The sequence below is a fragment of the Hakea prostrata genome, chromosome 5 (assembly GCF_041222555.1).
Source record: "Hakea prostrata isolate BN-2017 chromosome 5, UWA_Hpros_2, whole genome shotgun sequence".
Classification (NCBI taxonomy): domain Eukaryota; kingdom Viridiplantae; phylum Streptophyta; class Magnoliopsida; order Proteales; family Proteaceae; genus Hakea; species Hakea prostrata.
The window spans coordinates 58377862-58392606 of record NC_142604.1 but is presented as its reverse complement, the minus strand read 5'-3'; the positions used below and the strand labels follow the sequence as shown (position 1 = coordinate 58392606).

Here is a 14745-nt window from a genome sequence, read left to right as displayed (position 1 = left end):
TCTAGAAAAATTCCCCTTGCTCTCCTCTATAAAGATCTAATGGATTCTACCAGGAGTTCAATTAGAGTTTGTATATGAATTAAATTAGAGTTTGTATTCATGTAGAATTCTATTCCTTGTAATAGTGTACTTTCCACTTAATTATAAATAGAGGGCTTAAGATCATTGATCCATAAGCCATTCTGCCAAACATTGTGTTTCACAACATGGCATCAGAGCCTAAGTTTGATTAGGAAAACGAAACGAAGACCTACCTCCTCCTTCTAAATTTTTTTCAAACCCATCGCAAACCATCTCAATTCTCTGATTTTTTCAAAACCATCGCAGTTCTTCAAACCGGTAGCAATTTTCTGATTCTTTCCAAAAAATATATCGCTGCTTCCTGCATCGAGAGAAAAATAAAAAAGGGGAGAGAAAGCAGAAGTTCTTCAGTTCCGACTGAAATCTGCTGCTGCTACAGTCATTGCTGCTACAGCTGCTGCTTCCTGCGCCATCGAGAGAAAAAAAAAAGAGGAGAAAAAGCATAAGAAAGGCCGCTGCTTCCTGCGCCTCAAATTCTTAACACAGTGAGTGGTTTGGCTATTGCATTCTGCGACATTTCAGTTACTTTGAAGGGGTGAAGACTGAAGAACTGCAGACAATTCTTTCAACATGGCAACCACCGATGGTACTACTACTCCCACTGGATCCGAACTTTATCCCACTCTTTATCCTCTTTCGGTAAGATTCGATGGCACAAATTATTTGATCTGGTCTCGATCTGCTTACCTAACTATTGCTGGAAGAGGACTAGTTGGACACATTATTGGCACCACTATCAAACCTATTACCGCAGGTGATTTACAAGATAAATGGATATCAAATGACTCTCTTATTATGTCATTCCTTTTGAATTCCAAGCATTCAAATATTGCCCGGGGTTACCTATTACTTGATACTGCAGCCCAAATCTGGAAGGCTACTACTGAAACCTAGGGACAGTTGAGGAATGATGCATAGGTTTATGAGCTACGAAAGAAGCTTCATGAGACTACCCAAAAGGAACTGACTGTGGCCCAATATTATGCTGAGTTGTGCTCTTTTTGGCAGGAGTTGGATCATTATGGGGATTATCACCCCACTAATCCAGATGATGTGACTACTTATAGGAAGCACTTTGATAAGATTTGGGTATATGACTTCTTGGCAGGTTTGAATGTGGAGTATGATCAGATCAGAGTGCAAGTATTAAGTCGTTCTCCCTTTCCTACACTAAAACAGTCTTATGCACTTGTTCAGTGTGAGGAAAGCCGGCGATTAACCATGCTTTATGCTCCTATTGTGGAGAAATCAGCCTTACAGTCTGTTCGCACTAAATCTGATCTAGCTAAGGAGATTGTCAACTGTGAGCACTCTCACAAACCATATCATACCAAGGCCAATTGTTGGAAACTCCATGGGAAGCCTGCTGATTTTGAGCAAAAAAGAGCACAAAAAAGAGGAAAATCGAAAGCTCATATTTCTAAGACAACTTCCACAACACCCTCTGCAGACGTTGGTCTTTCACAGGAGGAGTTAGCTACTCTGCGACGTATTCTGCAGTCTTCTACTGCCGGTACAGCCTCTACCACTGCTTCCTCTACTAACCAAACCAACTCCTACCTTGCTACTTCAAATAAAACTTTTACAAGCTTCCAAGTTTCTTTAGTTTCTACTCCTTGGATTATTGATATAGGAGCAACAGATCATATGACAGGTTTATCCTCTTTTTTCTTACAATATTCTCCAACTTCTGGAAAAGATAAAGTTCGAATTGCTGATGGCTCCTATTCTTCCATTGCTGGAAAAGGGACCATTCAACATTCTCCATCCCTTTCTTTGTCTAAAGTTTTACATGTTCCCTCTTTCTCTACTAACTTGCTCTCTATCAATAGTTTTACACATGACTTGAATTGTAAAATGACATTTTTCCCATCTTACTGTGTCTTCCAAGATCTGGTCACGGGGAAGGAGATTGGACATGGTAAATAGACAATGGACTTTATTTGCTTAAGCCGATTGAAGGATCTACTTCTGCTCTAACTACATCTTCTAATCAGGTCCATTCGGTAATATCAAACCTTCATTAATGGCACCGTAGGCTAGGTCACCCCCTCTAGGAACTCTTAAGAAAATATTTCCTGATTTAGTTTCTACTTGTAATGAGGATGATTTTTTTTGTGAAGCCTGCATTTTTGCAAAGCAGGCTCGTTCTACTTATTTACCTTCTCTTCATAATAGAAAAACTATTCCTTTTATGTTAATTCATATTGATGTGTGGGTCCCTGCTGACGTGTGTCTATTACTGGCCATATGTATTTCTTTACTTTTATTGATTGTCACTCTCGTTCTACATGGATATATCTTTTAAAACAAAAAAATGAGGTTTACCGATATTTTCGTGATTTTCATAATTTGATTTAAAACTCAGTTCAATGCCACTGTGAAGATCCTTCGCAGTGACAAAGCACAGAGTATATTGATGGTGAATTTCAGAGATATCTCTCTGACTCTGGGATAATACACCAGACCAGTTGCCTTGATACGGCTGCCCAAATTGGGGTTGCTGAAAGGAAGAATCTGCATCTCTTAGAGATAGCCCGTTCCATTATGCTCGCTATGAATGTACCTAACCAATACTGGAGTGATGCTATACTCACTGCTTCTTACCTTATGAATAGGATGCCCAGTAGGATACTCGGTTTTAATTTTCCTAATGAAATTCTTCAGGGAGCCTCTTCTTTTGTTATTCCCCCAAAAGTTTTCGAATGTGAGTGTTCTGTCAGAATCACAGCCCACCAGAGTAAGCTGGCTCCCCTCGGCCTACGCTGCATATTTTCGGGGTATTCTGCTACTCAGAAAGGGTACAAATGTTATCATCCTCCTTCTAGGAAGACCATTGTATCCATGGATATAATTTTTAATGAGTCTTGCCCTTACTATACACCTCTCCAGGGGGAGACTCCTAGAAGAGAGGTGTTCTTTTCGACTCTAGATCTTCCTATCACACACCAACACAACTTAAGAGTCCCAGAAGAGTTTCCTGACCAGGGGGAGACTTCGGTCAGTATACCTGAGGACTTTAATCCTCCCCCTTCATTTTCTGAACTATGTGAAGAACCTAGCCAGGGGGAGACCACTCCTGTGAGACACACACATTGTTGGGGTTTTGCAAAACCATATTAACCAGAATAAGGAGGTGCAGACTTATCAGAGAAAGAATTACAACCGGCTAAAGAAGGTGGAGAAATGTGATACGTTACCACTTCAGTCTCCTGCTCCAGAATCATATTCTACTGTTCCCCTTAAGGTATCTTCTTCTGATCTTCCTATTGCTGTTAGAAAATGGTCAGATCTTGTACTCAACATCCCATAGCTAAATATGTTTCTTATAACTCTTTGTCTGACTCCTACCATGCTTTTATATCCTCTCTGTCATCTATATCTGTTTCTAAAAGTTGGCAGGAAGCCTATGCTGATAAGAAATGGAAGGTAGCTATGGTAAAGGAAATGCAGGCAATGAAGAAAAATGACACTCGGGAGCTGGCTACACTTCCTCTAAGGAAAAAACCAGTGGGCTGCAAATGGGTATTTGTGGTTAAACAAAATATGGATGGATCAGTCAACAAGTTGAAAGCTAGAGTAGTTGCAAAGGGGTTTACCCAGACCTATGGGATTGATTATCAGGAGACTTTTGCCCCTGTTGCAAAAATAAACACTGTCAAAGTTCTGTTGTCTGTAGCTGTGAACGACAACTGGAACTTGCCTTCTTACATGGGGAGTTAGCAGAAGAAGTCTATATGGAAATCCCACATGGTTTCTCTGATGACAATACTACAGGGAAAGTTTGTCGGTTGAAGAGGTCAATTTATGGGTTAAAACAGTCTCCTAGATGCTAGTTTGGACGCCTCCTGAAAGCAATGACTTCTATTGAGTACAAGCAAAACAATGCTGATCATACTCTATTTGTCAAGAAGTCAGGTACTAACATCACACTTCTCATTGTCTATGTAGACAATATTGTCATCACAGGAAATGATGGTGAAGAAATTCAAAAGTTGAAGGACTTTCTTGGCAGAGAGTTTGAAATTAAAGATCTAGGGAAGTTACAGCATTTCTTAGGGATTGAGGTGGCTCAATCAAAGAAAGGTATATTCCTATCCCAAAGAAAGTATGTCCTAGATCAATTATCAGAAGTGGGAATGTTGGGGTGTAAAGCAGTTGATACCCCTATTGAAGCTGGAGCTAAACTTAAAGAAAAAGAGGGAGAACCAGTGGGCAAAGGAAAGAAACCAAAGTCTGGTAGGGAAGCTTATTTACTTGTCCCACACCAGGCCAGACATCGCTTATGTTGTAGGAATAGTGAGCCAATTCATGCATGATCCATATTTAGCTCATATGAAGGTTGTTACCAGAATACTACAGAATTTGAAGGGAACTCCTGGAAAATGAATACTTTTGTCACCCACTGATAATCTAAAAGTAGAAGCATACACTGATGTAGACTGAGCTGGATCTCCAGACAGGAAGTCAATTTCAGGTTACTGTACCTTTGTTGGAGGTAATCTAGTTACTTGGAGAAGTAAGAAACAGAATGTGATAGCTTTATCTAGTACCGAAGCTGAATATAGAGCTATGGTTCGTGGAGTTTGTGAGCTACTATGGTTGAAAGGCTTGCTGCAAGATATTGGAGTCCAAGTTCCAAACCCTATGCTGTTATATTGTGACAACAAGGCTGCTATTAGTTTTGCTAATAATCCGGTGCAACATGATCGAACTAAGCACATTGAAATTGACAGGTTTTTTGTCAAAGGAAAGTTGGAACAAGGGCTTATCTGCATGCTTTTAGTAAGATCTGGAGACCAAGTAGCAGATGTTTTCACTAAGGGTTTGAAAGAAAGGGATTTTCTTCCTATTGTAGGCAAGTTGGGCATGACTAATATCTATGCCTCAACTTGAGGGGGAGTGTTGGATTCTACTAGGAGTTCAATTAGAGTTTGTATAGGAGTTAAATTAGAGTTGTATTAATGTAGAATTCTATTCCTTGTAATAGTGTATTTTCCATTATAAATAGAGGGCTTGAGATCATTGATCCATAAGCCATTCTGCCAAACATTGTGTTTCACAACAAGATCTACTCTTTTTTTTTCTCAAAAAAGACCAAGTTTCTTTCCTGGAAATCTTCTTCCCCAAACCCCACAGTTTTTTTTTTTTGTTTTTTTTTTCCTTCCCTCTTTCCCTTATACAGGTGATCTAGTTGTCTTTTGTTATTCTCCCTTCCCTTCTCTTTGTTTCTTTTCTTTCCCTCTCTCTTATCACCTACTCTCTTTCCTAGGATATGCCTTTACTTCAAAATATTTTTTGTCTCCTTTCCTAGGATTCACCACTACTTCAAAATATTTTTTTTCTTTCTCTTATTTATGTCCCTAGATGCTTTCTAACCCCTGTTTTGCAGCCAAGATCAGCAGGTAACATTATCTCTCCCAAAATATTTTTCATTTATTCTTTGGCAGTAATTTTGTTTAAAACAAAAACTTCACAAGACTCCCTTTACATTGTTAATTGTTGAATTCCTTGTTAGAAATCTGATATTGATTAGGACAACTCTATTTTTCTTTAAGTTTCTTAATTCCCTTGCATTCAATTTAGTTTTATGGTGCCAAGATCCCCATCCCCTTGTTTCCCTATTGATTCTTGTTTAGTTGTGCTTACCAGTAAGACTTATTGTGTTTATTTCTCTACTTTAGCTGTCTTACATACATGATTAATCAGATTTCAAGTGCTGCAAATCTTTTCTTTACTATCTGTCAAGAATAGGTGTTATATTCTAAGAGTCTAGTAGCCCACTTTGTAGGCCCCCTAGTTTCTAGGGTTTCTCCTACATCAATTCTGGTATCAAAGCATGGTTTAGAGTGTCAGTACTGCTGGACTTTTAGGTTTCGAGTTGTTAGAATTGCTGGTTTTAGTTTAGGTGTCTTTAGGTCAGATTGGGTATGGTTGTAACCCAAAGTGGAAATGAATATTCCAATATGACTGGTTCATCAAGTGCCCAATTGACCCATGACCAATTGACTCAATTGCTCAACAAAATGGAGAGATCTTAAGGGCCATTCAAACAACTCAAGAGGAATTAAATAACCAAAGGGCAGCACAAATAGCCCAAGCCACCACCATTCAGGCCATAGAATGTAATGTTTGGACCCTTGCAACACGACTTACAGCCATAGAGGGGCAGCAAGAGCAGCATGGACATAATACTCAAGCCAATGGACCTAGGAATGAAAACTACCAAGTAGACCTCCAGAACTTTGACCACTGCCTCAAAGATCTTGATAGAACTGGGGATAATTTCCAAGGTAATGGAAGAGGTAGAGGTAGAGGTAGAGGTCGTGGAGCACATGGACATCTTGGTCCTATGCATCATGCAACCTATGAGCATGACAATGCTCTTGACACTCGTGATAGAGGGTTCGATATTAGGAGGATAGTCAAGGTAGAGGCCCCATCTTATGATGGCCAAATAGATGCGAAAGTCTTACTAGATTGGATTAGACAAATGGACAGGTACTTCGATTTTTATAATATGTCGGAAGAAGTTCACTTTAGGTTTGCTAAGATTAAACTTACTGGCGCTGCCCAAGATTTTTAGACAGAATTAGAGTACCAAGAGAACAATCTAGGACTTGAGCCAGTGACCACTTGGGTTGAGATGCAAGAAAGCCTTAAAAGGGAATTTTTACCTATCACCTATAGGCTGAACTTGTTGAATGAAATGAACACCCTAAAGCAAGGGAAATTAACTGTGACTGAGTACATGGCCAAATTCAATGAACTTAAGATTAGAAGCCGTACTCATGAGGATGTTGAGCAAACACTTTCTAGGTTTATTACTGGACTTAACTCAGATATCTGGTCACGACTTGCACCCCACTTAGTGCGAGATGTCCCTCAAGCCTTTAGGATTGCTCTAGAACTTGAGACGTCCATGAAGACTTTTCCTCAAAAGAATAGCTTTAAGCCCGGAGAATCTAGTTTCCAAAGGTCTACCCCTAACACTACCAATTTCCAAAGACCCCCTGTTAATCCACAGCACCCAATTGATAACAAGGGTAAAGGCATTTTGGGAACTCCCCCCATGAAAGCTGGCCAGCTCCAGTGTTTCAAATGCCAAGGATTTGGACATGTTGCTAGGGAATGCCCCAACAGAAACCTTTATGTTGGAGGGCAAGACCATGTGGATTTAGATAAGGATGACGATCAGGAGCCTGAGTATGAAGACCATAGACCAGATGAGGATCTTGATATGGTATGTGGGTCTAAGCTTGGAGTTGTGTGTTGTATGGTATCACAACCCAAAGATACTGATGATTGGCGACGGACTAATATTTTTATTACCTATACTTGCCATCAAGGTAAGAACTGTCGAGTCGCCATAGATAGTGGTAGCGGCATGAATGTAATTGCTCAAAGTGTTGTTTCCAAAATGGTGCTCAAACCAGAGGCTCACCCCAAACCGTACAAGGCTGCTTGGGTCGATCAGTCTACTATCCCTATAACCCTTAGGTGTTTAGTTCCCCTACATTTTGCTGGTTATGAGGATAGAGTGTGGTGTGATGTCCTAGAGATGGATGTTGCTCACATCATTCTAGGGAGACCATGGTTATATGATAGGGATGTCACTAACTATGGGAAATCTAACATCTGTATCTTTGAATATAAAGGGAAAAAGATCTTATTGACCCCTACCACCCCAAAAGAGCTTAAGGTTGTGGAGCATAAAGGCAGTACCATCAAACAAACTTGCTCTAAAACACTTGGCATACTAAATCAGCAAGAATTTGAAGTTGAGTGTAATGAGTCAAGAGTTGTTTCTGCTCTAGTTGCCTCGTAAAGTAATTCAGATACACATCACAAATCAGACAAATTTGCTAATGGAAGTCTAGAGAACTTGGTGCGTTGTCTTATAGGAGAGTACCTTACCAGTTGGGACCGGGTCCTTACCCAAGCCAAGTTTGCCTATAATAGCTCTAAGAACCGAACCACTGGTCTGTCACCTTTTGAGGTTTGTCTAGGATACCAGCCCAAGGCTCCTATAGACCTTATTCCAGCTATGTCCAGCTCTAGGACTTCCCCATCAGCCAAGTCTTTTGCGCAGCACATATCGGATTTACATGCAAGTATAAGACAGCGAATAGCATTGAGTAATGATCAATATAAGTTCAAAGCTGATGTGCATCGACGACTGCAAGAGTTTCAAGAAGGAGATATGGTGATGGTTAGGATCAGACCGCAGCGTTTCACTAAAGGTAAAGCGAGCAAGCTACATGCTCTTAGTGCAGGACCATTTGAGATTCTGAAGAAATTAGGAGCTAATGCCTATGCTCTTAATCTACCAACTAATATGGGGATCAGCAATATTTTCAATGTGGAGGAACTTGTCCCTTTCCATGGCACTCCTACTACTGCATCTTTCTAGCCAGATGACCTTGACACCCTTCCCTTTGTTTTCGATGACCTTGCTAGTAAGACTCCTTCACTCCCTACTACTTCAATATCACCTATGCCTAAATTTCACAACAGAGTTGAGACAGTTGAAGAGATCCCTAATGAGAGAGTTACAACTACAAAAGAGGGAGGTTCCAGAGAATTCCTAGTTAAGTGGAAGGGACATCTTGAGATCGACAACACTTGGATCACGATGGCGGAGCTACAACGACTTGAACCAGACATGCTAGAGTATAACCAGAGCCTTTATTCACCGGAAGTGAATTCTTCAAAGTTAGGGAGAGTTGATGAGGACATCAGTGAGCAGTTCCGAGTTCACTAGCGATGCCGACGTAGAGATCATCCCACGACAGCATCTATGTGGATCGATGATGAGTTCGGAGGTCATCAGATTGCTAGGATCCTATGGTTCGATGAGCCTAGAGTCTATTTTGGCCCAATTTTGAATTATTTTGAGTTTGGGTTATATTTACAACTTAAGTTGAGGTTATTTTGGGAATTAAACATGTAGGGTTGTGAGGAATCAATTTTTTTATTTAAAGCTTGTATGGAATTCTTATTTGGGCAATCAATGAATGAAGAAAAAAAATAAGAAAAGAAGCTCACACCTCTCTCTCCTGGCGGAACCAGCACTTCTCCCTCTCTCTAGGTAATATCTCTCTCCTCCTTTCACCCTTGTTTCCCACTAGAAAAATTCCCCTCACTCTCCTTTACAAAGATCTACTCTCTTTTTTCTCAAAAAAGACCTAGTTTCTTTCCTGGAAATCTTCTTCTTCCCCAAACCCCACGGGTCTTTTTTTTTTTCTTCCCTCTTTCCCTTTTCGGCCGCCTCGGTCTAGTTGCCTTTTGTCGTCCCTTCCCTTCTCTTTTGTTTCTTTTCTTTCTCTCCCTCTCTCTTATCACCTACTCTCTTTCCTAGGATACCCCTTTACTTCAAAATATTTTTTTTCTCTCTTATTTATGTTCCTAGATGCTTTCTAACCCCTGTTTTGCAGCCAAGATCAGCAGGTAACATTATCTCTCCCAAAATATTTCTCATTTATGCTTTGGCAGTAATTTTGTTTAAAACAAAAACTTCACAAGACTCCATTTATATTGTTAATTGTTGAATTCCTTATTAGAAATCTAATATTGATTGGGACAGCTCTATTTTTCTTTAAGTTTCTTAATTCCCTTGCATTCAATTTAGTGTTATGGTGCCAAGATCCCCATTCCCTTGTTTCCCTATTAATTATTGTTTAGTTGTGCTTATCAGTAAGACTTATTGTGTTCATTTCTCTACTTTAGCTGTCTTAAATGCATGATTAATCAGATTTCAAGTGTTGCAAATTCATTTCTTTACTATCTGTCAAGAATAGGTGTTTAATTCTAAGAGTCTAGTAGCCCACTTTGTAGGTCCCCTAGTTTCTAGGGTTTCTCCTACCTCACTAACTAGTCAGGGATTTTATACAAACTCCATTGCGGCCTAGGGCACTCCACAAATGTCCATCCAAGACTTATGGTCCAAACAGTCCAATTGCGGCTCTTTTTTTTTTTTTTTTTTTTTTTGGGGATTGGGGGAGCGCCCGGGGGGGAAGAGGGAGAGAGTGAGAGCATATGTACTAGATCATCGATGGCATAAGGTTGTCAAGCTTCTTCTATCTGCATGGGAGCATATGTACTTGAAAGACACATGGCCTCTTCTAATCAACAATTAAAGAATAATCAAATTGGAAATTGAAAGGACAAGCTAGCATGGTTGTCAAAGCGTCTGTCTAGGTGGCAAGGCCGTTTTTCAACCGCCTTGTTTTGAACCGCTTAATTGATGTGCAATTTTTTGACCATTTTGTCGTCTTGTGTGTCTTATTGCCACCTAGACCCTAAAGCAACAATTTTTTTGACATTTTGTACACAATATTCTTTTTTCTTGAGTTTATTTTTTCAATTAAAATTTATTCTACAAAGACTATATAAATTTAATAGTCAATCGAGAATCAATGAATCATTAAATGGAATGACTTGGAAATCAAAATAATGTGATTTATTAATTTATCATGTTGGGTAAAAACGTGTAAAAAAAGGGACATATCATAGAGGTAAGTAAAAATGCAAAATTACTACTTCCACTTTCACACTTATAATTTGATATAGTACATGGTCATTGTTATGATGCTTGATGAGATGAACTTATGTTTGTATTCTTTTTTGGATAATTTTTCATAATTATGATTCTTGAATGCTTTTTTTTTTTTTGGATGAATGTAATTATTGAATTTTTGTTTAGCTTATTATAGAAAGTAGTTTGTATTGAAAAGTAGTTGTATTGCAAATTTTGACCCAACCGCTTTGGTAGCCTTGCCGCCTTGACAACCATGCAAGCTGGTCTCGTACTACTTCTCAGTGAGAAGTGATAAACACTTAAAAATGGTAAGCATTTTCAGATACGAATTTATTTGGACTTGTAAAGCATTTGAGTCGAAGAACTTGTACAAGTAAAATCAGCCTACGCATAGATTCTGTACCACGTTAGATCTATGCCATAAAAAATTACAGGCATATCTTTGTACTGTGGTTGCCTAATTCTTAACATTAATCAGGAATAAGTCAAAGGCTTTATAACCATACTGCATGAATAAACACTGTGAGCGGGTATAAGTCTCTAAATTTGGTGATTTTAATTATGGGACTTTTATCGGAAAGGACAAAAAGGTTGAGTCTCTGGCAAATTCTATAGATACATAAGCTGTGACGCCTTGGGAATCATTCATCTGAGCCGCTAGTGAGTTGAAGCATAAAGCAATTACAATGATGTTACATATGGCAGTAAATCACAGACTGCCCATGAAGAGCTAAGTTACACTGACACATCAAGTAACTTGGAGAGGTGGGCCCTTTTATTTCACTTTAGGATTTAATACACTTATCAACTGAGTTACTGAAGAGAAACTAAGTTAATCATCTTGCTGAAATTATCCAGTCATTATTACCAGTATAAAGAAGAAAAACTTCTGGGGAAGTTCTATTAGATAATAATTAGCTATGTAAAGGAAGGAGAAACAATAAACAAAAAGCAGACCCGGTGATCTTTATTTTAATACAACATACACTATAATTAGTAGCAAAATTGGCTAACCATACAATGCAGGCTCTTTGCTTGAGATCCAGATACATGCATATCAAGCAAAATTCTTACTACAATTCCTCCTGGTTCAGCATGAAAAAAGATATAATGCCATAATCCAAATTGATATGATAGGTTTGGAGGCAATTAATGATTTCAACCACTCATGGAAAGCACAAAGATTTCCACACAGGAGGGGGGGGAAGGTTAGAAGCTCCTACAAATTACACAACTGTAGAAAACGGAAGGTCTCCTCATTATGGTTGAGACATAAATCATTAGAAAGCAGATTAGAAACCAAATAGGAAGAAGAAATCCTATGAAATACTCAGAGCAGCATAGTTTTCTTTTTTCCTTTTTCTTTTTTTTTTTTTTTTTTTGGGGGGGGGGGGGGGGCAAAGTTAAAATACTGACAGATTAAATAAGCATCTCATGCACTCAAAATTATAACATGAAGACAACCTTGAATACAACACAGTGAAGTACCTTGTAATTGTCAACCAACCGAGTAAGCATTATGATCACCGGGCAATGATGCTGAATCACCATCTCCCAGAAGTCTTCAAATGTGTGGGGAAGTGGGCCTTGTGTGGCTATGAACCTTGAAATGCTTTCAGTGGAAGAAGTCTATAAGTAAGAGCATTCCTAGTCAGCAAGCTATAATTCGGTTTTCCAAGTACCATACACAATTTCCTATAAGAGAATAATATGAACTTGTGGCATGACAAGTTTATCCCAAGAAAAGGGTAACTTCACCGTAATAAAGCTCGCATTGATATAGTCCCTCCCGGATGATCTGCGATCCTCGGATGTGTTGAGAACAACCCTGTTCCGGTCAACTGAAAGTAAATCACAACATAATCATTCCTGCTTTTAATTAGCAAAAGTCACAAAAGCAAGCTTTGATGTAAAATAATTTCACTTTGAGTAAATGGGAAGCATTGAAGTAATAAATACATGGTACGACATCCACATAACGGTTTTTCTCCATGTTTGCATGAGCTGCCATGCAGCTGTTGCGCATATCAATCTTTTTTATCCTATTGGCCTGAAAGCAAGGAACAAAAGATTTAGTATAATACCCCATGCTGAAAGATCTCTCATGAGAAGACAACAGCAAGTTTGCTCAACAGAAATATTAAGTTATTGACAGAAGATTAGAACTTCCACAGACAAGATACAGCCTCAGGTTTCATAATGACTCAACACATTATTTCAATCTAGCAACCATCAGAAATAATCAAATATGTTTTGCGATGATTTTAGAATCTATCATGAACCTCTAGAGAGTCAAATCCATATAGCCTCAAAAGGAAGAGAAATGGCTTTTTGTATTTCCTACCATATCACATTTTCACAATTTCATATAATGTAGTGCCATCCAGATTCAGATCAGATATATCAGTGGTTTGCAGTATCATATGTTGCACGGTTCAGTGGTTACACCTCTGTAAGTGGTTCACAGCGGCACTATATTTTTACCCATTTTGAATGTGAACTCTAGAAACCTTATGAGTAAACCTTATGAGTAGACATCCTATAATATAATCCCCTCGAAAAGAACAAGCCCTAGAGACCCCAACATACACTACTCGTTCGATGATAACTGGGTGTTCATGTTTCAGCCTGACAATTCCTGTTTTGTTGTCTTGTATCCGGTAGGTTGCCTACCTTTTCTCCCCAAAATTGCTAACTTTTAACAAGGCTTCTAGAATAATAGACCCACTAAACCAGGTATTTGACTACACAAATCTCTGCTCCAGAGGATCTAGGTTGTCTGATATCTCAAACTAAACGTCATTCTTTTCACACTTCTACCATATGATAAAATTGGACAACCGAACATTTTTCATCAGCCCTCTTGAAAGAGGGTTCACAAAGGCACAAACGAAAAGAAAGTCATCAAACCAACCACCCTAACCAAACACTATGGGAAGTTTTGAGAAATACCCACATAAGATTGGCACACTTTTGGACCTTGGATGCCTTCAAACACCATTCGACTTCTTTACCTAACAGTTTAAGAATCTGATCTGGGAGGGCCATTCAACATGTCACCAACCCACCCCCCCCCCTCCCCCCCAAAAAAAATAAGAAATAAGAAAAATACTAATCCTATTGTTCATGTTGTTATGACTTATGAGACTGTTTACGGTGTACCATATTGCTGAATCATCAAACCAGCAATCATATCGCACAATCATCAACCCTTTACATAATCGAAGCAATTGTCAGTGAAACCAACCATACAGCTAAATGCCTTGCTTCTCTCAGAAAAAAATAATATTTAAAAACAAAAGAATAACAAGCATTGGATTATGCGTCTCATGTCAACAGCCAAGACCAGGGTGAGCATAGGTAAAGCCAAACGAAACAGAGTTTGATTCTATAATAAAACTCAAATAAATGGGTTAGACATTTAAGCACTGGGATACCACACCGGCTTCAGAAAATACTTCAACTACGGCTCACGTCAAAATTTTAGAACAGCAAAAAAGAAAAGATGGATAAACCCATCCGGGTTTACCCTTACCTGCAACAGCTGGAACTCCAGAATAATCTTTTCCGGCGCCCCCCGTTTCTCCTTGAGATGAGAGAGCGCTTCAGAGCAGTACCTTATCTGGTCCGGTGAGAGGCATAGTTTCGACGGAGGATCAGGAGAGAAATGAAAGGGCTGGTGAGGAAAAGAAGAGACAGGAGAAGATGTCCCTGCGGATGCAGCTGCCATTGCCGACCTCCCTCGGCTGCGACTGCGAGAGCCTATAAAGTTCCCCGTCGCTCCGGAGCTGTGTGAGATTCTTTCGGCTTCGCACCCCGATTTCGCTCTACCGATCGTCTGTACAACTCAACTTGTTACAGCAAATGATTCTTGGATATACCGATTCGTTACTTCATTAACTCGGTTTCTCATTTTAATTTAACCCAAAAAAAGGGGGCCCTTTTTTCTTAAAAACAATATCTGATCTATATTGGCCAAGAACCCTCATTGGATATTGCACTAGTACATGTGAGATTTTTCCCTGGTGAGGTCTAGATCGAGCAGAGAATCCTATAAAGAGTCTATCAAAGGTGGCCATTGCATGTTCTCATTTGCTTTGCCAAAAATAAACGAGTCATCTCTT

The 14745-nt window shown here is 39.2% G+C and overlaps 1 protein-coding gene across 2 annotated transcripts in view; it reads right to left on the bottom strand.

The window, feature by feature from the left end:
• The window catches only part of LOC149016789 (protein-tyrosine-phosphatase PTP1-like), a 38364-nt gene extending 23824 nt beyond the window's left edge, over positions 1-14540 (bottom strand). For both annotated transcript variants that reach the window (XM_089154851.1, XM_089154852.1), the window contains exons 1-4: positions 14157-14540; positions 12581-12671; positions 12380-12462; positions 12110-12250 (exon numbers count right to left, since the gene is read on the bottom strand). In XM_089154851.1, coding sequence (XP_089010977.1) covers positions 12110-12250; positions 12380-12462; positions 12581-12671; positions 14157-14351 — 510 coding nt within the window. In that variant the 5' untranslated portion in view covers positions 14352-14540. The remainder of the gene's footprint in view (positions 1-12109; positions 12251-12379; positions 12463-12580; positions 12672-14156) is intronic.
• Between the last annotated feature and the right edge of the window lie 205 nt (positions 14541-14745).